General features: G+C 38.6%; 1 protein-coding gene across 1 annotated transcript in view; it reads right to left on the reverse strand.

Annotated features, from left to right (window-relative positions):
- Positions 1–994: 994 nt before the first annotated feature.
- The window catches only part of BTLA (B and T lymphocyte associated), a 33,049-nt gene continuing 8,828 nt past the window's right edge, over positions 995–25,215 (reverse strand). Inside the window, exons 2-6 of the mRNA XM_052648475.1 lie at positions 13,354–13,677; positions 9,317–9,352; positions 7,863–8,003; positions 6,290–6,336; positions 995–1,270 (exon numbers count right to left, since the gene is read on the reverse strand). Of these exons, the coding sequence (XP_052504435.1) occupies positions 995–1,270; positions 6,290–6,336; positions 7,863–8,003; positions 9,317–9,352; positions 13,354–13,677 (824 nt within the window). The remainder of the gene's footprint in view (positions 1,271–6,289; positions 6,337–7,862; positions 8,004–9,316; positions 9,353–13,353; positions 13,678–25,215) is intronic.

Raw genomic sequence — 25,215 nt, forward strand, 5'->3', positions numbered from 1 at the left:
TTTTGCAGGGAAAATGCTTCCACAACCAGCAGTAGGCAGAAAATCCTTTCCAAGAGTTGTCAAATCCTGAAGTATGAATTTTGTGCTACAGAAATAAACAAACTTATTTCTTGTTGGCAAAAACGTGTTGATTGTAATGGCTCCTATTCTGATTAATAAAGATGTCTTTGAACCTAGTTATAATGATTCAAAATTCACAGTTCAAAACTGCAATTACTTTTGTCCCAATGTAATAACTCAGTAGCATTATGTCACATTCATATATATTAGTCTATGTTACCCACTCACAGTCACTTTATAAATGCATCATACATTAATTGCTATATTTACTACCTCTATTTGCTTAGTAATCTAACAGGATCGATATAAGCATTTGCTTGTCAGGCATGGGGAACATCTACCCTGTATCCAGTTGGTATATTCCACATCTTTATTGCATCACTTATTCTTTCCATTCTTTTCTTATATCATCAAGTTTAAAATTATTTCTCCTTTACATTTAAGAAATTCCAATATTAGATTGATAAAGAAAATTTTCTTATTATGAAAGACTGGAAACAGACACACAATCATCACCGTATTTATGTTTAGTTATCTGAATTGGGACTTCTTTTTCAAGAGTATATAGTGAAATGATCTAGAGAATCTAAACCTTTCTGTCCTACATTCTCTGTAGTCCCAAAGAAAATATTGAGTTTGTGTATCAGGTTAAATGTAGCTGGGTCTAAAAGTGATGTCTAAAAATGACATCATTTGGCTTTGGAAAAAAGATTTTACTGCCCAAGGCTATAAACATTAAAAGCTCCCAAAAAAGTTTCTGGGAGAAATTTTAGTCATTTGTCCTGTGGATGCTTAAGACCCAAGCACCAAAGTGAACCTCCTGAAAGTGAAACTTCTCAAGCCAAGGACCATTGTTTGACTTTCTGTTGGTCTTCAGTAGTAGTGCTGACTGACAGATCAGTTGCTGATCACTGGTGGGAGATCAGGACCAGATTTAACTCCTCACACATATGGTTGCATACTCCGTAGGTGCTTCTTGCACATTTGTTGCCTGTCTTGGGTTCATTCCAATGACCGAATGCTTCAGGGAAGCATAAACAATGCCCTGTTTGTTTTCTTCCAGACTTAGGTTAAAATAAACCCCAGACTCTCTCCGGACCCTGAACCAGGGGTCGTTATCATAAATTCCAGTTTCCAAATGCAATGTTTGGGAACTTTCCATGATGTTGACTTCAGATGGCTCACTCCTAAAGAACTGGGGGGCATCAACCTAAAAGAGAGAGAGAGAAAAAAAGATTTCTCTAATTACAACTTAAGGATGTGATAGTGCGTATCCACTAGGAAACTATGAGTGTAGGCTAAATTGAGTGTTTATACATGGAGAGAAATAATCTATTCTTCATTACAGGTGTTGACATCACTCCTTAAAGCAGATTCTCACTTATTAAAGGATGAAAGGCTTAAAGACCACTATGTTCTTCTGAAAGAGTTATTTTGTGCTTAAAAAAAAATTACTTATTTTTAATTGGAGGATAATTGCTTTACAATACTGTGAAGTTTTCTGCCATACATCAACATGAGTCAATTATAAGTAAACATATGTCCCAATCCTCTTGAACCTCCCTCCCATCTTCCACCCCATCCCAACCTTCTAGGTTGTCACATAGAACTGGGTTTCACCTCCCTTTTATTTACAGTAATTTTTGAGTTCACAGAACCCTTTTTGGCCCCTCTTTGAAATGGAAACCACACATCAGATTAATAAGAAAAGCATAAAATATCCCTTCAGAACATTAGGAGATGTGTAATATAATGTATAGCATTAACACAGTTTAGGATAAAACAAGTAAAGATAAAGCAGAACAGTTACTCTCTAAGGGACAAAAAGAATAAATACTATGAAGAATAAATATTAACCAAGATATATTATTATGATTTGAAACCTGGGACTGGAAGTTGCTGTCAGTTTGATGTGGGTGGACAAAGCTTAGAAAAATTTGTAAAAATACTCCAGTTGTTATTTCCACCACAAGGATATTCTTACACTTCCAAATTGAGTCAAATATCTTAAAGTTTTCAAGAAAGATGAGAACTTACGTAAACTAAAAGTACTGAAACCTGATTTTTTTAAAAACTTTTTCCAGTTATTTGTTAGCTATTTCTACCTATACAAGGGACCCAGCTGGTAAAAAATGAAGATACCATCTTAATGCTAAGACTTGTTATTTCAATTTTCTAAATCCCAGTGTTACCAGTCAATTTATGTTCTTGAGGTTTAGCCTAATTTCTTTGAGGTATCAGGCCCATTACCTGATATGCCTAACCTGATAACCTATATGCCTTACCTGCTCTTTTGTCATCCACTTTGTGATGTATACAGAGTTCTATTCTGGTGGCTCAGTGGTAAAGAAACTGCCTGCAATGCAGGGGAGCCTGGTTTGATCCCTGGAGAAGGGAATGGCAGCCCACTCCAGTATTCTTGCCTGGAGAATTCCATGGACAGAAGAGCTTGGCTGGCTATAGTCCATGGGATCTCAAATAGTCAGTTTTGACCAAGTAACTAACACACACCCACACACACACACCATGCAAACATGTCTAACTCGGTTCTGACAAATGAAGTGTTAAATGCTGAGTATACTGCCTCCCTCCGATGGCTTAGCTGCCTAGGAAATAACACCGAGGCTGAATGATTGAAAGAAGCAAGATTCATTTAAGCTTCTTTGTCTCTTGACTCAGATGGAAAGTGTCTCAAAGAAGCCTCACTAAAGTTTCTGGAGAGCTCTGGAGAAGAAGACTGTCATGTGACCTAATAACTGAAAGTTTGTTGCTGAACCATGAAAGACACCAGGATTCTTGGCCTCTGGAGAAGAATTCAGTCCAGGGCCAGAGATGAGGCTTGATGGCTCAGAGCTTTTGTGCAATAAAGTTTTATTAAAGTATAAAAGAGATAGAGAGAGCTTCTGACATAGACATCAGAAGGGGGCAGAAAGAATACCTGCCTGCTAGTCTGTAGCTGTATGTTATACAGTTACTATCAGTCTGTTAATGAAAGAAAGGAATGTCTCAAAACTCAGAGAATGACACGAGGCTCCTCACCCACAAGATGCATTTTGAGATAATCTTGGCACCAGGGGAGTCATCCTGGGCCATATTATGATTGATTTGAATCTTGAAGAACAGCAGATTACCATACAAATGGTTTTGTTTACATGGATTAAGAGAACATGTATGAGTATAACATACTGGTTTGTAAAGTCAGTTCTGAGCCTTTAGGAGAACTGACTTGAAGACAGTCTGAGGTAGATGCATAGCATATAACATAGCTTAAGACAAATATTTTCATGAGAAAAATGTATTGGTTAGCTCAAAATTTGAGAAAAGTTAAGTTCAGGTGGAACCAGGTGTCATTATGGCAACACAGTATTTTAAGAAAAACCTCTTTTTAAATTAGTATAGAGAAGAGGGAAAAGTATATCACTAGTTTGTTTCCTTCTGCCACTTAAGAGAGAGATAAAAAAATGTCTGATGCTTGCAGCCTATTTCCTCCGTTTGGAGATCCGTGGCCTTCCTGCCTGTTCAGTTCAGTCACTCAGTCGTGTCCGACTCTTTGCGACCCCATGAATCGCAGCACGCCAGGCCTCCCTGTCCATCACCATCTCCCGGAGTTCACTCAAACTCACATCCATCGAGTCTGTGATGCCATCCAGCCATCTCATCCTCTGTCATCCCCTTCTCCTCCTGCCCCCAATGCCTCCCAGCATCAGAGTCTTTTCCAATGAGTCAACTCTGCATGAGGTGGCCAAAGTACTGGAGTTTCAGCTTTAGCATCAGTCGTTCCAAAGAACACTCAGGACTGATCTCCTTTAGTGGTTGGATCTCCTTTGGACTGGTTGGATCTTCTTGCAGTCCAACAGACTCTCAAGAGTCTTCTCCAACACCTGCCTGTTCAGTTCAGTTCAATTCAGTCGCTCAGTCGTGTCTGATTCTTTGCGACCCCATGAATCGCAGCACTCCAGGCCTCTCTGTCCATCACCAACTCCCGGAGTTCTTACCCTCTCATAACTAGCCATAAATCTTTAACATATCAACAAGGTCTCTGTTATATTTTTCAATCTATGTAGTTTGTCAACTCAATTACCTGCCTCCCATCCCAAAAGATGGCTAGTTTCCATGGAAAACTTTGTTAGAGTAATTAGGTAAAAGAAAACATGGTGGCTGAACCTATTTTCTGGCACCTGATCAAAGTGGGTGGGTGCCACAAGGCTGGTGCACCATGGTGTGGTGGGTAGAGATGGCAAAACTGAAGCAGCTGTCTTATTCTATATTTGTATAGCACTCCACATTCTGTAAAGCACTTCAGAAAATATGTAATTCATTTATTTTTACTAAACAAGTACTTTCATATCCTCTAAGGACATCCTGGAATAGGATTAAAATTTTGACTTTTAAAGGTATGTTTTATATTATCCTTTCTCTACTTTGGATTTCTATTCCACTGGTTCACATATAATTCCCTCTTAACAAAATTTGAGTCTCAAAGATCTAATACAGTATCTCTTTGATTATTTTCTGAAATGCTTGATAACTCAAATGGGGCAAAACTCTGAATTCCTACGAAATACATGAAGATCATAAGACAAAATTCCCTGATAACTGTACACATAGAAAAACCCCCTCTTGAGTTCAACTAAAAATCATAAATAATTCATCCAGTTTACACAGAAAGAAATGTAACTATATTCTGGCCAACCTGGGCTTTACATGCCCAGTAAATTATTTAGATTTTTGTTTTTACCTTGCCAAAGCATGATTGATATTAGTACCCTGACCAGGGATAAAACCCAAGGCCCCTGCAGTGGAAGTTCAGAATCTTAACCACTGGACTGGTTAAGGAACCAGGGAAGCCCCTAGATCATTGTTTTAAATGCTGTCATAGCTTTTAGGGCTCATTGTAACAGAGTGTAGTTTGTTGTTGTTCACTGTAGAAAGAAAGGAAATCACATTTAAGAGAATTTCCCTATGTGAAGAAACAAAACATTAGCACCCAACACAATAATACTAAAAATTTCATACAAGTTTCTTAATTTGAATTTATTTACTTTTATTTAGTGTTAAGCTACCTGGTGGGGAATGCTGAGTACCATTTAATATTATATGTAGAACTATTGGTTATATCTGCCTCTGGCATTTCTGGAAATTTTAAGACGTTGAATACACCTTTATTAATACTCCTAATGGAAACACCCACACCCACACAAGTTCTTTTCGTGGTACCTTGTTTATGACTATCTGTTTTTAATCAGAGCTACGTAAAATATTTTTCCAGAAATATGTTGCTTCATTTTGCATTCTATTTTGAGCTCCAGTCTTTACAGAACATTGAAGCCAAAGGAAAGGTCTAAACTGGTATTCCAAGAACTTGTGGGGAAACTGCTCTGCTTCTGAAGAACCTTTTGCTTTGTCTACCAGGTCTCCTCCTTAATGAACACACACACATTATGAGTGATTTTGCATAGTAACTAGACCTGTTGTCATGCTTCTTTATCTGCTGGTATGACTCATTAAGAAATCATACTTGATTTTATGAGGTTATTTGTGATTCATTCTTTTATTTACTCCCACCTGCAGGAGATAGTGAAGAGCAGGGAAGCCTGGCCTGCTGTAGATCATGGGGCTACAGAGAGACGGACACAACTTAGTAACTGAACAACAACCCTTCTGGAAACACTTAAGGCACTTTTGTGAGAATAAATCAATAGACTGAAGTCACAGAACAGGTTGAGAACAGAGTCAATGTTGTATAGTTCAGACTCTGACTTTTCTGCTTAGGTTCTACACTGCCTTCTATGCCTAATAAGACTCACTTATGAGATTTGCTAATCTCAAGGAAGAGCTTCCCAGGTGGCTCAGTGGTAAAGAATTTGCCTGCCAATGCAGAAGACACAGGTTCAATCCCTTGGTCTGGAAGATCCCTTGGAGAAGGAAATAACAACCCACTGCAGTATTCTTGCTTAGGAAATCCTATGGAGAAAGGAGCCTGGTGGGCTATAGTCCATGGGGTTGCAAAAGAGTTGGACATGACTTAGCAACTAAATAACAACCTGGAAGAATCTTTGCTACCAACTAAAGTAAATGTAAAATAAACACATTTTAAAAGTAAGTAAATGCATATAGCATTTAGAATAGTGCTTGGCATATGGTGTTACATAGACTCAATTAAATTTTTAAAAATATATAAATATTAGCATGGTATAACACAGGTTGTGTTATATACCATTAAACATACCAGGTTAGTATCCCTTCCTGTTGAATTAGAAAGCTTCTTTTGTCTCCCTGCAATTCAAAAAGAAAAATAAAATAAAAAACCAAAAGAGGTAAAGAACAGCACAAAATAAAATTCTTCCTCAATTCCTTGTAAGTTAGGGTCATTTAAGAATACAGATTCTAGAATCAGATTGCTAGGTTGATATTCAGTCCCAGAAGTGGGGATGCCTCCCCACGCAAACTCACCCACATGCACACCATCTACAGCATTATTATTAGTTTGGGCTTCTTTATTTGCTATGTCCATCATGACACACAAACCTCTGTTTGTGAGAATTCGTGCTGTCCATTTTGTTCTTTGGTTCTTCACTTCCCATTCCAGAAGAGCCTATGGCATAGCCAAGAGGAGGGCACAGGACCTAGCCCAGCACCTTAAAAACCTGGGAATCTTTTTTCTGGGGACATTCTGTATGTAATGCCACACTCCCAGCTGTCCTGTCACCTAGACAGCTGGGATCTCCTCTGGCCTAGTTCACTTTGAATGTGGTAAATCAAAAGATTTATCCTTGCTTTTTTTCCTGAAGCTCCAGCTACCTCAAGAAAGGTGGTGGAAACTGGAGGTCGGTGGTGGTGGTGGTGGTGGTGGGGGGGGGGGGCGCATTGAAAGAGCCTTGGTGTTGCAGAAGTGGAGTTGGAGTCACAGAGGAGTCTCTCAGCATCCTGAGAAGGTTCCAGGCTCCAGAAGTCCTCACCACAAAACACCAAGAGCTCTTTTGCTCAGACAAAGCTTTTTCTTGTGGCAGCAATAAGGATTGCTTTGTCCAGCTTAGTTTCTATAGCTACACTGTGGCTGCTGCTGTGGAAAAAGGAATTAAACAAGATGACTGAGGGGGAAAAAGGAAAGAGAGAGAGGAGTGACCTGGTTTCGACCCCAGCTAGACCAGAATTCGTCATACCCCTCTCTCTTACGTGTTTAAGTGTTTGCTAATGACCTTAAGTGAATTCTTACAGAAATAGAAAGTAATTGTTTTCAAAATATCACCTCTCTGATCATAGTCAACCACGTTTTTCAAATGCATTATTGTTGGGTAGGGATTCAGTTCAAGCATCTGTTTATGATCGCGACAGTCAGCACAGACATAAGAATTTCCTTTGGGGACATTGGGTTTTCATTTAGACTGGGGTGTGGATGACTGGCATAATGTGATATGACTGTGGAAAACAGGACCAGACAAACTAATTCAATGCACATATGTTGATCTATGAAATTATTTCAACCTCCTTTTCAACACCCTGAATGTTAGAAGAATTCCTCCTATGATGGACCCAAGTAGAATGAATAAGTCCCAGCAATATTACCTCCTCACCACAAGCCTTTGTTGTGGTGAGCATGCCTGTTTAAGACTAGAGGAGATCTGAATTTATCCATTTGGCTTTCCGGTGGAAAGATGAGTTATTCCCCATGACATCACTGTCCATGGTTTATAGTAGAATATTGTGGGAAAAACCACTGGAAATTAACTAAAAATCTATCAGCCACTGTAAATGAACCTCAAATGTGTGGCACAGAGCAGCAGAGAGAAGACGGAACTCACCTCGGTGCCTTCTAAGGCAGCAGAATAGGTAGAAACAGGTAATAAGCAGAGGTAAAGCCCCCAAAGGAAGCAAACTATAAAGGATCCATTGTCGGGCTACCATCTCTTCCTTGGAGAGTGGTCTTGAGGCATTCTTCGTATCTGAAATGTTAGTTAATACTCAAGACGGTTAGAAAATATGAGACAAATGAAGTAACACCCTCTGAACTGTCAGAACTTGAATGGAGCTCTAGCTGATGCCTCTATTTCTCTTTTAAGAGGTTTCTCCCAAGAACCCCAGACTTAGTCCTCTCCCCAACCTCTTGCTTTAATGCTGAGTGTATATGAGTGGCTATAATTTATCTTTCAATTCTGCTAGGGCTAATCGCCTGTAAAACACTATCCATAACAGCTCTCAGAAAGTATTTCACCATGCCCTTTCATTTACAATGTCTTATTCAATTTTCAAAATGATTACTTAAGAAAAGTAAACAGAAAACAACAAACAGAGGAGAAGAAAAGTAAGGAGTATATATATATTTTTAATCCAGTCACTTGTTCTGAGAAGAGTAATTGTCCCAAGACTTGCCAGAAATCCAACAGCTAGTAAATGGCAGTTACCGGGACTCAAGCCAACATGTTTTTGAAACAAAATTGAAGTTCCTTTAATGCTTTGTGTTGTCTCATTAACCCTGATATTTCCAAATACTTTTATTAACTTCAAATATCTTTGGTATCTCCAGATATGCTTCTATGGGCATACAACTGGTTCCCATTATTATTGATCAATGTTAATGTGCGTTATGGAGAAGGAAATGGCAACCCACTCCAGTACTCTTGCCTGGAGAATCCCATGGACAGAGGAGCCTGGTGGGCTACAATCCATGGGGTTGCAAAGAGTTGGACACAACTGAGCGACTAACACACAGACACACACAATGTGCATTAAGGCCCTGTTTTTCCATGATAGGTTGTAACTTACTAGTGGGTCATGCAACAACTTAACAGATAACAAATGAAGCCAAAAAATGAAAGATAACAAAATAGAAAATATCAGAATTCATCATAAATCTTTTAACTTTGTACTTGTGCTCAATTTTGTTTGTTCAGGAAGGCTTTATTTTTAGATATATTAACCTAGTTATACATTCCTTCCTCATATGCTTGGTTTTGGGGTAGATGTGGTCAGGAGCTACTGGATCTGGGCATGAAGTAGTTTGGTAATTGAGTGGTAACAAATACTGTATTGTTCATGTGGCAGCTGCTATTTAGTTTGGGCGAGCAGCCAGCTTATTACAAACAGGGACAAATTTAGCTGTCTGGGGGAGGGGAATGGATAGGAGCACAGGACTATTTCCCACAACAGATAACTTAGTACAAACAAATCCACTCAACGAAGAAGATGGAACCTGTATTACTTTCCAACCACATAACAATCTATTTTCTTGATTTTATTTGGCAAGTTTGATACTTACTTATAAGAGGATGCTCTGAATTATTTTGAGTCCGTTCTGAAACAGCAAAACAAGATAAAGAATTGAAATTGGTTGTGAAAACAGTGAAGGTTCTACTCAGTTTTGTCCAAAATCAGAGCTAGTCTCTGAGAAGACATCTGTATTTACACACTAACAGAGAATTCAATAATTCAGCTGAAAGGCAGTTTGGAAAATGTGTAGATCCTCACTTCAAGTTCATGGACAAAAGTCCCTGGGTTTATTTTGAGTCTTAAAGAAAGACTATAAAACACTGCTACACATAAAACGGAAAACCAAAATGTGTATAGTACATGGAACTCTGCTCAATGTTTTGTGGCAGCCTGGATGGGAGGGGAGTTTGAGAGAGAGTGGATACATGTATATGTATAGCTGAGTCCCTTTGCTGTTCACCTGAAACTATCACAATATTGTTAATCGGCTATACCCCAATACAAAATAAAACTTTTTTTTTTTTTAAGAGAGACTGTATAAATACAACCGAACCTTTCTCTGTCTGCTTTGACTCCCTCTTTCCACCTCCGTAAGTATAAGGAACCAATTCAGCCTATAGGACTTCTTTTAGCACTTGGAATAACAAGATATACATTCAGCAGGTGCTCCAGGGGAGTATAGAATGAATGCTACGAGGAAAGAAGACTTTTGATGATGTGGTGGGAACTAATTCTGAAGAAAAGATAGTGCTTCTCACCTTCTGCCCACTCCTGCACCCCCACTCTCCTGCTAAAATCATCACCATCTGCCTTTGTGAAGCTCCTAATCAGGGAGTGGTTGACCAAAGACAGACTGGAGAGAACAGAGTTGCAGGCCAGTGTATGTTTCAGAGACTGTTCTGTTGACTTTCCTCCCGAGACTTTGCAAACTGCTTTTCTTCCTTCTGGGAGATAATCGCTTTCCTGGATAACAATTGGATAAGCATCCAAACACGGACTCTATCACAATCCTGCTTTCACAAGGGCTAATCGACCCAGGGATCGAACTGGGTCTCCTGCATTTTAGGCAGACTCTACCGTCTGAGCCACCAGGCAACCCACTGATTTTTAACTTGAACATAGAAAGCAAAGCAGAGTCAGGCACAAAAACAGGAAAAGTTCCAATAATCCATAAGAAAGATACTTCAAGGGAAAAAATGAAAGATTTTATATCATAGCTCCAAAATTTATTTACCAAAAACATGGTCTTAAAATATAATTTCAGAGTATATTTTTCTCCTTACATCATGCTCAGTTCACTGAGTACTCCCTGATACAGAAAGAAAATAATTTTTCTTTGACACTCTTCTTGCTATGTTTGTTTTAATCACTTCACAAAAGGAAAATCCACACCCAATTCAAAGACAATTTCTAAATGAGTCATTTGACTATTGTAAAGGAAGCAAGGATGATCCAAAGAAATATGACGTAGTTCCTGCTTGCCAGTGTATCATAACCCTTCATGGGATAAAAGACATTTCCCTACATATCTGTGGTACAAGGAAATCTGTGATAAATGAGAGGCAAAGACCTTAAATAACACAAAAATTACTAGGAAAGAGAAGTCACTTTCTCTAGGATAAACATAGACAACTTCATATAGAATTAGAAAATGAGTTGGGCTTGACAGGAGGGGTAGAATTTTGATAGGTGGAGGCAGATTGGTGTCAGCCCAATAGTGTAAGCACTGAGAATGCTCTGCAGGGGACTCAACTAAAGAATGGCATTATGAAAGAAGCCTAAGTATGTCAGGAAGATTTTTGGCTGAAATGAACCAAAAGAGGGGATAATTAAAAGACAAGTAGTTCATACAACTAATTGGAATCTTTAGAAGGAAGATAGTGAAGGTCTGAGCTGATCATGAAGCTCCAGGAGGGAACCAATTACAGAGTGGAAGGCTGTTGACAGACAAGAGTAGAAAGTCAAAGCAAAGTCTTGGAGAATTTCTACTGGGCTCAGGAGTGCGAATCATCAATGTGATAAAAAGGGAATGATAAGAAGGTGAGAGAGTAGGAAATTAGAATAGAAATCTTGAGAAGGAACTCAAAATGCCCTTCATGTCTCCTACACTGCTCTTCGATGTCCCCTCTCACTACTTCACCCTTCACACTCTTCTCCAGTCATCCCCTTGGGACATACAGTTTAGGAGGGAATGCTGCCTCCCTTCCCTCTGAAGTTAGGCCTCAAGGGAGACAGATTGTAGATCTTAATTTCAGCTCTGACTTAACCTCTATCCTTCTCAAACTATTCCCAAAAATTGAAGAGGAAGAAAAGCTTCTGGACTCATTTTACCAGGCCAGTAATATCCTGATAGAAAATTAAGAAAACTACAAGAAAAGAGTATTATAGGGCAATATTCCTGATGGACATACATACAAAAATCATGGTGAATGATCCTGATGCAAAGAAAACAAAGATATCATAAAAAAAGAGAAAACTACAGGCAAACATTAATGATAAACATAGATGGAAAGATCCTCACAAAAATAATAGCAAACAGAAACCAATAATACCCTAAAAGGATCATATACCATGACCAAGTGGGATTTATCCCATGGATGCAAGGATGGTTCAATATCTGCAAATCAGTCACTATGATATACCAGATTAACAAACTGAAGAATAAAAAACATATGCTCATTTCAATAGGTACAGGAAAAGCTTTTATAAAATTCAGTGTTCACTCATGATAAAAACTGTCTGCAAAGTGGATACAGAGGAAATACACCTCAACACAATAAAGGCTATATATGACAAGCCCACAGCTAACATTGTAATCAATTTGAGGAAAGCTAAAAACATTTCCTCTAAGATCAGAAGGAAGACGAGGATGCCGATTCCACCACTTTTATCTAATGCACTACTGGAAGTCCTAACCATAGCAATCAGACAGGAACAGAAATAAAAGGAATTCAGATTGGAAAGAAAGAAGTAAAACTGTCACTGTCTGTGTTCATAACACAAATTTGTTGAATTCATTTAGTGGATCTAGTATAATGGTTTGTGCAGATTTTTAAGGATTTTCTAATATTTAAAATCCTGTCATCTGTGAAAAGAGATAGTTTCACTTCTTCCTTTCCAAGTTATTAATAGATGTCTTTTATTTTTCTTACCTACTTGCTCTGGCTAGAACCTCCAGTTCAATACTGAAGAGAAATGGCAAAAGTAGACATCTTTGTCTTGTTCCTGTTCTTGAGGGGAAAGCTTTCAATTTTTTATCATTGAGTATGATATTGGGCTCCTTTGTCCTTGAGATTCTCCAGGCAAGAATATTGGAGTGGGTTGCCATTTCCTTCTCCAGGGGAACCTCCCGACCCAAGAATTGAACCCAGGTCTCCCATATTGCAGGCAGATGCTTTACTAACTGAGTTATGTGGGAAGCCCAATGATATTAGTTGTGGAATTTTCATAGACCAACTATTTTTTTACTGTCTTCTGCTTTTCTCTATTTGTTTTTCATGTTTTATTCAACATAGTTTGGCCCAACATGACCTGTCCTTCCTCTGTTGTTGAGCCTATTGAGGGCCTCTGAGGAGGGATTGGGCGGCAGCGAAACCAATGACTATTCTCAAAACTCATCAAGGAGTCAGATTGTTTGTGTGCTGATTGCCCTCTGTGCAAGCTGTGAACTATTAACAAGGGTGTAATTGTCTGAGCAAAACCAACATAAGGTCAAGGATTTATTATCAAAAAGTCAAGAACTGATCAATATAAGAAAAAAAATTTAAAGGGCAAAAAGTAAAAAGCTGTCTACTATTTAATTTGATATTCACCGCAATTTTTCTCATGATTCTGTGATAAAATTTTAGACTTATCAAATAAATGTTATGTCCTCTAGAAGCAAGACCAACAATTTTATTATATATTTTTCTCTACTCTTCACTGTCTCATTCCAAAACACACAGACACATATATGACCACACATCACAATTTATGATTTAACATGAGTTCAATGTCTAACATAATCACTTGAGAATCTGAGCCCTCTTTTTCTTAAAACATGACCAAAAAAAAAAAAATTAGATAGTCTTGATATCTAGAACTCACCTGTCACATTAATGGTAACTGAGTGGCTTTCAATGAATCCAGATGAAGAGTTCACAAAACAGCGGTATGACCCACTGTCACTAGCAAGCACTTGATTAAAATGCAAAATAAAAACTGAAATAAGCTTCCTTTCTTCCCAACCCATAGACCCCTGAAGTCTGTCACCAAGATGTAAACAATTGTTTCCTTCAAGCTTGCACCAGGTCACAGCAGGTCTATTAGCACAATATTTCATAGGGCATTCCAGTTCAAATGGGTCCCCTGATGATACAACAAACATGGAATATTTCTTAATGTAAAGTTGTATATCACATGACTTGTCTCCTGGAAGAAAAAAGCAAAATTAAAATCAATTCTGTTTTGGAAGGACTAAATATTTGCCACCTCAACAGTTTCTGTGAAAGATTTATTACACATGATTTTATAATTTTCTCAGATAACATTTTACAGTATATTAACCCTTACTAGCAGAGTGTCTGCTGTGACACATAGTAGATACATAATAACTATTTGTTAAAAAAATTAAACAATTTTCTCAATTGTTCAATGATTTCCTCAATTTCTAAAATGTTGACAGTTTATTATTATAAAATTATATTTCATTCTAATTAGGTTTATTTTATTATCATGTAGCTACTCCAGTGTGAGAGTCACTCAGTAATGGAATTCTCCATGGAATTCTCTAGGCCAGAATACTGGAGTGGGTACCCTTTTTCTTCTCCAGGGGATCTTCCCAACCCAGGGATTGAACTCAGGTCTCCTGCATTGCAGGCAGATTCTTTACCAGCTGAGCCACAAGGGAAGCTATTCCAATAGTAGCAAATAATAATAACTTCTTGTTACTTATATTCCAGAGGCTGTTTAAAACATACTACATATTTTAGTCATTTAATCCTCACAACAAAATAATATATTGTATTATTATGAATCTTGTTTTCTGCATAAGGAAACTGAGGTAATAAAGACCTTACCTAAAGTTATATTCTAATAATTAAAATAATCAAGATTTAAACTCATACTAGAGTCCATTACTCTATAATTCATTATCCACTACTCTGCTATTGTTTCTTGAGTAGTAATTAGTAATTTTCTATTACTAGCTCAGGTATAGGTCAATAACTGGGAGAGAAGAAATTTTTGTAGACAAATATTTCCCTATGATAGTTGGCATTACATTTCTTTAAAGTTGTGTTTCAATGGCTTTAATGACACATACCTTGAAAAATTTCTATTCCTTTATCTTGTATTGCATGTACAAGATAAATGCAATACAAGATAAATTTCTGAAGAGAGGATGTTTTGAAATAATTGAATTTTTTATGTTTTCCTAAGTGGGAAGAAGAGCAGTTATCCACCTCTTCTGGAATTTCTGCCTACTGACCTGACATACAAGAAATATATTTTCCTTTGTTTTGGTGGGAAGAGCAAGTTTTCCTGGAAACAGATTTTTCTAATATCTTCTTTGAGACTTCTGTTAGTAATAGTCAGTTGCACATAAAATCTGAAGCTAAGAAAAAATGTTTTAATTCTCTATGTTATTGAATAAGTTCTGTTACCCTTAACTTATCAGGAAAGGTTATACCTGGTTACCTCAGCATCTGAAATATAATTTATAGCCAAGATATGTGAAAAAGAAATTCTCTCCAAGCAAACAAAATAAATATTACAAGATTCAAAATTTATCTCATTTTTATTCACAATTCTTACAATTCCATTATTATTTCCTATTTAACCCAGAGCATAATTATGTTATATAATACAGATTAATAACTTATTTATAATGATAACATTGAATCAACAATAAAATTTTATGTTTAATATTAATACCATCCAATTTTAGAAACAAAGAAGTGTTCAGTCTGTTTTACAAAGAATTTCATCAGAAATGGTTACTTCAAAAAATGTTTTGGCTTCCAAAGGGGCAAGTTCAATTGTTTAGAATGTACATTTATGTGGAAGTATCCATCTATTATGGAGAAGGCAATGGCACCCCACCCCAGTACTCCTGCCTGGAAAAATCCCATGGATGGAGGAGCCTGGAATGCTGCAGTCCATGGGATCGCTGAGGGTTGGACATGACTGAGCAGCTTCACTTTCACTTTTCACTTTCATGCACTGGAGAAGGAAATGGCAACCCACTCCAGTGTTCTTGCCTGGAGAATCCCAGGGACGAGGGAGCCTGGTGGGCTGCCATCTATGGGGTCACACAGAGTCAGACACGGCTGAAGTGACTTAGCAGCAGCAGCAGCAGCATCCATCTATTAATTGCTGGAGAATATCATGTTTTTTGACTGTGTGGATCACAACAAACTGGAAAATCCTCAAAAAGATGGGAATACCAGACCACCTTGCCTGTCTCAGACATGCAGATGATACTACTCTAATGCAGAAAGTGAAGAGATTAAAAGCCTCTTGATAAGGGTGAAAAAGGAGAGGGGAAAAGTTGGTTAAAACTTATCATTAAAAAACCTAAGATCATGGCATCTGGTCCCACCACTTTGTAGCAAGTAGATGGGGAAAAAGTAGAAGTAGTGACAGATTTTATTTTCTTGGGCTCCAAAATCACTGCTGATGGCAACTTCAGCCATGAAATTAAGACACTTCCTCCTAGGAAGGAAAGCTATGACAAGCCTAGACAGCATATTAAAAAGTAGAGACATCACTGTGCCAACAAAAGTTCATATAGTCAAAGCTATGATTTTTCCAGTAGTCATGTATGGATGTGAGAGTTGGATCATAAAGAAGGCTGAGCACTGAAGAATTGATGCTTTCAAATTGTGCTGGAGAAGGCCCTTGGACTGCAAGGAGATCAAACCCATCAATCCTAAAGGAAATCAACCCTGAATATTCATTGAAAGGACTGATGCTGAAGCTGAAGCTCCAATACTTTGGCCATCTGATCTGAAGAGCTGACTCACTGGAAAAGATCCTGGGGCTGGGAAAGATTGAAGGCAAAAGGAAAAGAGGCCAGCAGAGGATGAGATGGTTAGATAGCATCACAGACTCAATGGACATGAATTTGAGCAAACTCTGGGAGGCAGTGAAGGACAGGGAAGCCTGGCATGCTGCAGTCCATGGAGTGGCAAAGAGTCAAACACGACTTAGATACTGAACAACAACATGGTGCTTTTAAAGACTTATGCATAAAGGAGCACGAGAAATTGCACCAGTTCATGACAACTGCTTAATCTTTTTGTCAGTTACCTCATGAGTGCATATAAATCATGAAATATTCTACCATGGGCCCAACACTGTATGGTGGTGAAACAAAAGAACTAAAAGAGGCCAAGGTGCCTAGGCGCTATGTAGCGATTCATATCTTTTATCTTATTTTTTTTCCAGTGAAGTCTTAAGAGTGTTTTCTCTCTGAGTTCCTTTTCCTATATCCTTATAGTTCTTTTTTGGCTCTGTCTTTCCCCATTTTGTACACTTCCTCAGCTTGTGGCTCAGCTGGTAAAGAATATGCCTGCAGTGCAGGAGACCTGGTTTCAATCCTGGGTTGGGAGGAAGATTCCCTGGAAAAGGGAACAGCTACCCACTCCAGTATTCTGGCCCTTGAGAACTGCATGAACTGTATGGTCCATGGGGTTGCAGAGAGTCGGACACGACTAAGTGACTTTTGCTTCAGCAACATATTCCACCCATCCTCTTTATTAATTTCCTTCAGTGATTGCAAATTATTAGATTTACAGACTTTAATAGATTCATAGTATCATAGGTTACAGTTATATAAGTATAACTGAGATTATAATCAAAACTCTTTTTTAAAGATAAAGAAGGTTGAGGACTAGTCAGGCGTTGAGCTGGGGGGCAAATAATGGTCCTGCATTCCATGTATCACTTTGCCTAGCATAATGTTCCACTTTATTTCCATATTCTGGACAGCATAAATATTCTCATTTTTAGCTATTTCCTATCACTTAATAAATCTCTCACTGTAATTTATGCTTACATCTCAAAAACACTGTTCAAAGTTAATTGTAAACTGTTTGCATTTTCAAGAATCAGATTGAGATAAGTGGCCTGCACAGAACATTTAGAAAACCTTGAATATTTAGATATTTACAATTGCTCTGAGACCATAGACAGTTCAGTTCAGTTCAGTCACTCAGTCGTGTCTGACTTTTTGTGATCCCATGAATCACAGCACACCAGGCCTTCCTGTTCATCACCAACTCCTGGAGTTCACTCAGATTCACGTCCATCGAGTCAGTGGTGCCATCCAGCCATCTAATCCTCTGTCCTCCCCTTCTCCTCCTGCCCCCAATCCCTCCCAGCATCAGAGTCTTTTCCAATGAGTCAACACTTCACAGCAGGTGGCCAAAGTACTGGAGTTTCAGCTTTAGCATCATTCCTTCCAAAGAAATCCCAGAGTTGATCTCCTTCAGAATGGACTGGTTGGATCTCCTTGCAGTCCAAGGGACTCTCAAGAGTCTTCTCCAACACCACAGTTCAAACGCATCAATTCTTCGGCGCTCAGCCTTCTTCACAGTCCAACTCTCACATCCATACATGACCACAGGAAAAACCATAACCTTGACTAGACAGACTTTAGTCGGCAAAGTAATGTCTCTGCTTTTGAATATGCTATCTAGGTTGGTCATAACTTTTCTTCCAAGGAGTAAGCGTCTTTTACTTTCATGGCTGCAGTCACCATCTGCAGTGATTTAGGAGCCCCAAAAAATAAAGTCTGACATGTTTCCACTGTTTCCCCATCTATTTCCCATGAAGTGATGGGATCGGATGCCATGATCTTTGTTTTCTGAATGTTGAGATTTAAGCCAACTTTTTCACTCTCCACTTTCACTTTCATCAAGAGGCTTTTTAGTTCCTCTTCACTTTCTGCCATAAGGGTGGTATCACCTGCATATCTGAGGTTATTGATATTTCTCCCGGCAATCTTGATTCCAGCTTGTGTTTCTTCCAGTCCAGCGTTTCTCATGATGTACTCTGCATAGAAGTTAAATAAGCAGGGTGACAATATACAGCCTTGATGTACTCCTTTTCCTATTTGGAAATAGTCTGTTGTTCCATGTCCAGTTCTAACTGCTGCATCCTGACCTGCATACAGATTTCTCAAGAGGCAGGTCAGGTGGTCTGGTATTCCCATCTCTTTCAGAATTTCCCACAGTTTATTGTGATCCACACAGTCAAAGGCTTTGGCATAGTCAATAAAGCAGAAATGGATGTTTTTCTGGAACTCTCTTGCTTTTTCCATGATCCAGTGGATGTTGGCAATTTGATCTCTGGTTCCTCTGCCTTTTCTAAAACCAGCTTGAACATCAGGAAGTTCACATTTCACGTATTGCTGAAGCCTGGCTTGGAGAATTTTGAGCATTACTTTACTAGCATGTGAGATGAGTGCAATTGTGCGGTAGTTTGAGCATTCTTTGGCATTGCCTTTCTTTGGGATTGGAACGAAAACTGACCTTTTCCAGTCCTGTGGCCACTGCTGAGTTTTCCAAATTTGTTGGCATGTTGAGTGCAGCACTTTCACAGCATCATCTTTCAGGATTTAAAACAGCTCAACTGGAATTCCATCACCTCCACTAGCTTTGTTTGTAGTGATGCTTTCTAAGGCCCACTTGACTTCACATTCCAAGATGCCTGGCTCTAGATGAGTGATCACACCATCGTGATTATCCGGGTCATGAAGATCTTTTTTGTACAGTTGTTCTGTGTATTCTTGCCACCTCTTGTTAATATCTTCTGCTTCTGTTAGGTCCAGACCATTTCTGTCCTTTATCAAGCCCATCTTCGCATGAAATGTTCCCTTGGTATGTCTAATTTTCTTGAAGAGATCTCTACTCTTTCCCATTCTGTTCTTTTCCTCTATTTCTTTGCATTGATCGCTGAAGAAGGCTTTCTTATCTCTTCTTGCTATTCTTTGGATCTCTGTATTCAGATGCTTATATCTTTCCTTATCTCCTTTGCTTTTCACTTCTCTTCTTTTCACAGCTATTTGTAAGGCCTCCCCAGACTGCCATTTTGCTTTTTTGCATTTCTTTTCCACAGGGATGGTCTTGATCCCTGTCTCCTGTATAATGTCATGAACCTCATTTCATAGTTCATCAGGCACTCTATCTATCAGATCTAGGCCCTTAAATCTATTTCTCACTTTCACAGTATAATCATAAGGGATTTGATTTAGGTCATACCTGAATGGTCTAGCGGTTTTCCCTACTTTCTTCAATTTAAGTCTGAATTTGGCAATAAGGAGTTCATGATCTGAGCCACAGTCAGCTCCTGGTCTTGTTTCTGTTGACTATATAGAGCTTCTCCATTCCTGGCTGCAAAGAATATAATCAATCTGATTTTGGTCACTTAAATACCTTTGGTTTCCAAAAATTCAGAAAAAATTAAGCAGATTCAAAGTCAGGTTATGAGGTTATTGAAAAATTGAGGAAGAAGGGTAAAATCATTCACCAAAAGAAAGTGTTTAAAAACATTATGCCTGGAAGTGGTTGGAACTGCAACAAAAATAGGGAAGAGGTCAAAAGCAGGAAGGTCAAGTGAAACCCATCTTTTAAAAAGTCTATTCCCCTCCCTGAAGTTAATAAACTACTTCAGCCTTCTAATTTCTGTTTTCATTTTCTTGGATAAGTCGATCATAGTCTATGAAGCCTGCAACTCTGTGCCAGCATCGTGAAAAACAAAATAGTTATAGGTAAAGAGCTTTTTAACCTCAAAGAATGTATCATTTAATTGGTGAGGTAAGATTAGCCATCAATGACACTTTTCTGGAATAAATTTACTAACTACCACTCTTCAAGTTTAACTGAACTGAAAGGAAGGCTCAGAGGGACCTTGTATGCTAGTTATTAGGGGGTATAGAAATAAATAAGACAAGGTACCTCCCTTGAAGGGGCTTGCCTTCTAATGGGAATTAGGCTTGACAGATGGGAGAATGAAATAACACTATAAAAGGGTGCAGACCTTGCTTGGGTGTGCAGAGGATTAATTTCAACTGTGACTATAGGGGTAAAGCTGAATGGAAAGTTTATATTTGAGATGAACCTTAGTGAGTGAGTAGCTTTTTGATAATCAGAGCAGTAAACAGGACAGGGGAAGTATTTTAAGTCTGAGGAAGTTGAAGGGAAAAAGGTACACTATCCAGGTATCTCATGGCAGATTCAGGAAACTGATACACTCTTGGATCATGGTTTTCTGAAAAGACTGATATGTAGATCACTAGTTGTTTCAGAGTAAATGGAATAAGCACTGGGGTATGGGGAGAGAAGTTTAAATGTTGTTTATCTATCATGAGAAAACACAGAGCCTGATTCTTTTGGAATATTTATAAAGTTCATATAAATAGCTAAAAATGAGAATATTCAATTAAACCTGGTTGTTCAAATGCTAACAGACTGTGTGATATTGATAGCCACCCAGCCTCACTGGCCCTCAATTCTTTAAAAAATAAGATGAAAGGGGACTTCTCTGATGCAGTGGTTAAAGAGTCCATGTTTCCACTTCAGAGGGCAGGGGTTCGATCCCTGGTCAGGGAACTAGGACCCCAAATGCCACATACTATGGGAAAAATAAATAAATAAAGCAGATGAAAAAATTTTACAACAACAAAAAATAGGAAGTCAACCTCTGCTACACACATATATTCAACTTCACTTCTCTCAGTGTGTTACTGATGCTAAGTCTCTAAGACATCTAGGTCTCTCATTCTATTACAATGTTACCTTTCCATTTGGGCCTCCCAGATGGCTTGGTGGTAAAGAATCTACCTAGCAAGCTGCAGACTAGACTGATTCCTGGGTCAGGAAAATCCCCTTGAGAGGGAAATGGCAACCAAGTATTCTTGCCTGGGAAATCCCATGGACTGAGGAGCCTGGAGGGCTACAGTCCATGGGGTTGCAAAGAGCCAGACACGACTTGGCAACTAAACAGCAACAATAATCACCCTTCCATTTAGTTACTGGGCTATCACCCAATGCTAGTAGCACTGTTGAACATCCTGACTAGTTCCAGGATTCCATGACTGTGGGCTTGGGAGGAGTGCATAAAGTGGATTACAAGTGGAGATTGTTAGCTGTTAGCCCAAACCATATCAATGACCTGCAGTGGGATAATAGAAACATCACTGTGGTTCTTGTACGTTATCAGAAGGCTGAAGATCATTGGCTGTCACACTGAGTAGCAGAGGAATTTTTCTTGAGTGAAGGAAAGAACGGATGGAGACTTGAGAACAGGCATTAAAAGTCATCAAGGGTATTCTCTCTAGAAAGAAGACGTTAACACTGTCTACCTGCCTGAAACTAAAATGGATGTTTACAGTCAGGAATAATGCACTAAGGTAAATGATACAATTCTAATTTTCCGTCTGACAAGCATGTTGACATTTTCTTGCTGCTTTTCCCAAACTATTAATATGCACAACCAACCATTTTATGGGCTTCCCTGGTGGCTCAGATGGTAAAGAATCTGCTGGCAATGTGGGACACCTGGGTTCTATCCCTGGGTTGGGAAGATCTCCTGGAGAAGGGCATGGCAACCCACCCCAGGATTCTTCCCTGGAGACTCACCATGGACAGAAAAGCCTGCTGGGCTACAGTCCATGGGGTCACAAAGAGTTGGATACGACTGAGCAGCTAAGCACAACACAGCACATAATCATTTTATGACACTCAGGATATCCAAAGCTCTTCCCAAGGGGTTTGTCTTGCCAAACATCTCCTGGAAAAGAATGCCGATCGCAGTTGCTTTTGGCTGGATATATCAGTCAATATTAGTTATTGTTGTTTCTGCTGTTTCCTCAAATATTTATATCTAATGGGTAGGACATTTTCAATGCTAAAAATAATTAAAATAAATGCATGCAGTGAATGATGAAACCTCTACTATCTCCAGGCTCTTATAGGATGAAGTATCCCTTTTTATGTCACTATAGGTTTAGGAAGCCTCTCCTTTTAAAAATTCTCATGAAAATTGCTACTGCATTATTACAGAATATATATTCCATGGCTAGGGTATACCTAGTATAATTGATGCCCAGAGTGCATCATTTTTAACAACCTTTTTTTTCTGTATTCAGAAATAATCATGAAATGAAACAAATAATAAAATGGCCAGAAAAGAAACTGGCTTTTTTTTTTTTTTTTTGTCATTAAACTTCATATATAAAGCAATGCAGGGACTTCCCTGGCAGTCCAGTGGTTAAGACTCTGTATTTCCAATGCAGGGGGCACAAGTTTGATTCCCAGTAGGGGAACTAAGATCCCACATACCACATGGCTAAAAAATTTATTTAAAAAAAAAATGAAAGTTTTAAAATACCTGAAAAAGAGAATGCAAAAAAAGGAAAAGTGCATAGGTATTTATTTAATACTTTTATATGTATCTAAATAGTGTGAGGCCTGGCGTGCTGCAATTCATGGGGTCACAAAGAGTCAGACACAACTAAGCGACTGAACTGAACTGAACTGAAACAGTGTGAACTCGAATCCTTTAGTTGCAGCCTGATATTGTGGTTTATATAAGTAATTTTCCAGTAACTAAAACTAAAGTTCTATAAAAAATATAATATAAACAATTACTATACTGTACAACTACTACTATCATAAAGTTTTATTTTCTTGATTCATTCTTTAATTTTAAAACAACACTTTAAAGATTATAAAATATAAATCTACAACTATATAGCTATTAGTCAATAAAGCATTTCAATTATAAAGATATCAATCAATAAAACATTTCAGATATAAACTTTATTTCATGCATGAAAAAATATTGCACCTCACAGTCTGTGTTTTGTTTCACTGTTTAGAATTTTAAACAAATATTCAAAATATTTACATGGAACAAAAGAAATGAAACTTTACATTGTGTTTCCTTGTCTCTCTAATCACTATGATATTATTGCTTATTTAAAATCTACTGTTTAAATGCAGAAATATGTAGTACCACAGGGGTTTGAGACACAAACTATGCCTAAAGTAAGCTCAAGTAATTCTGAACATTATAAATTTACTCTTGAAGTGAACACGCCTGTGTGCATGCTAAGTCGATTCAGTCATGTCCGACTCTTTGCAGCTCCATGGACGGTAGCCCACCAGGCTTCTCTGTTCACGGGTTAATCCAGGCAAGAATACTGGGGTTCTTACAGAGTTGCTATGCCCTGCTCTAGGGGATCTTTCCAACCCAGAGATCGAACCCCATAGCTCCTGCACCTTCTGCATTGCAGATGGAGTCTCTTCTACTGAGCCACCAGGAAAGTCCATATGTAGCTGAATTTGTATGTGTTCAGGGCCACCTCTCTAACAGGGATGTTTTCTAAGTTAACTTTCATGTAGATGTAATATTTATCAAAGGGAAAGTACTGAAAAATGTACTCATTTGAAACTTACATATAAATTATTAAAACTCAGGAGTAACCACAGTGTTTATTTAGAACTTAGACCAAAATATTTGGGTGTGGAGGAAATATTTTATCACTGATATTGTTCAGAATTGCTGGTATGTGGTCATTAAAAGTAGATTGACTTTGGTTGTTTGTTTTAAAACTCTGTACAGATAATGTACGCCCTTACTGCCCACATCCCAGGAGTGTGGACATCACACTGTTCATGTTTATTTAGTAATGGAACAGTTTCCAGTGCTAAGGGGATACAGAAAGAGCCTCACTTGGCTCTTCAGTTTTCCAATATGACTTTTTTTTTCTTTAAATCTTGACAAGATATAATCTCTCAGAGTTTTCAGATCTCTTAGAGGGAGAAAGCCTTTCTGTCTGTCTGGACTATCACAGAAAACTTCAAGGAGGAGGTTGAATCTTCTCAGCCTCCAATTCTCACCCCAGGGCAGTTCTGGTGCCCTTTCCATTATCACAGTATAATATCACTGTCTACCTAATCACATGGCTAGAGCCTGGGTGCCATCCTTGTCTCCTGCCCCACTCCTTCAGCCACCACATTAAGTTAATTCAGCATCCAAAATATCTTTTGAATTTGTTTTCATGCCACTGCCTTAATTTGGGTCTCATTCTACTTCATGAGGATTATTGTCACAGCTTAACAACTAGCCTTCTGCATTCCAAACTTGACCTTTTTCCCCTTCCCCAACCAAATTCATTCTCCACAGTACTGTCACAGTTTATATTCTTAAAATTAAAAGTCAATTGCATGATTTTTTTTTTTTGCCTGAAACCCTATAAAGTCTTCAGTGCCTACTGAAAAATGTCCATCCTTCATCAAATGGCATTTATTCCCTGCTTATTTATGCAACCTTATCCCCCTCCCCCTTCCACAACACACTCTAGCAACCCACATCCACTTGATGCCACACAAAATGCCCCATGCTATTTTGCGTGACATGCATTACTATGTTATAGTTAAATATGTATTTATGCTTCAGTCTTCTGATCTTCCCATCTTTCCAGGGATGGCAAAAGGAGATCTTCTGCTTCCCAGGGATAGCAAAAGGAGATGGCCTTAGAAAAAGTATGAAAGTGAGAAGCATGATGTACCCTGAGACTGAACAGAGAGAGCTTCATGAAAAGAAAAATCCCCTGCTCACAACTCCTATCCTGTCTGTGTGCTAAGGACACAGAACAGACACAGCTGACTCCTTAGAGTGTGTGTGCTTAGTCCCTCAGTCATGTCCAACTCTGCAGCCTCATGGACCGTAGCCCACCATGGAATTCTTCAGGCAAGAATACTGGAGTGGGTTGCCATTCCCTTCTCCCAGCTATCTTCCCAACCCAGGGATCAAACCCAGGTCTCCTGCATTGCAGACAGATTCTCTACCATCTGAGCTACCAGGGAAGCCCTGAGTCCTTTGTGATGTGGACTCAAAATGTCAAGGTGAAGGATATATGCATCTCAACATACCCTTTAGTGGTTATAACCTAAGCAC

The sequence above is a fragment of the Budorcas taxicolor genome, chromosome 1 (genome assembly GCF_023091745.1).
Source record: "Budorcas taxicolor isolate Tak-1 chromosome 1, Takin1.1, whole genome shotgun sequence".
In the NCBI taxonomy this organism is placed as follows: domain Eukaryota; kingdom Metazoa; phylum Chordata; class Mammalia; order Artiodactyla; family Bovidae; genus Budorcas; species Budorcas taxicolor.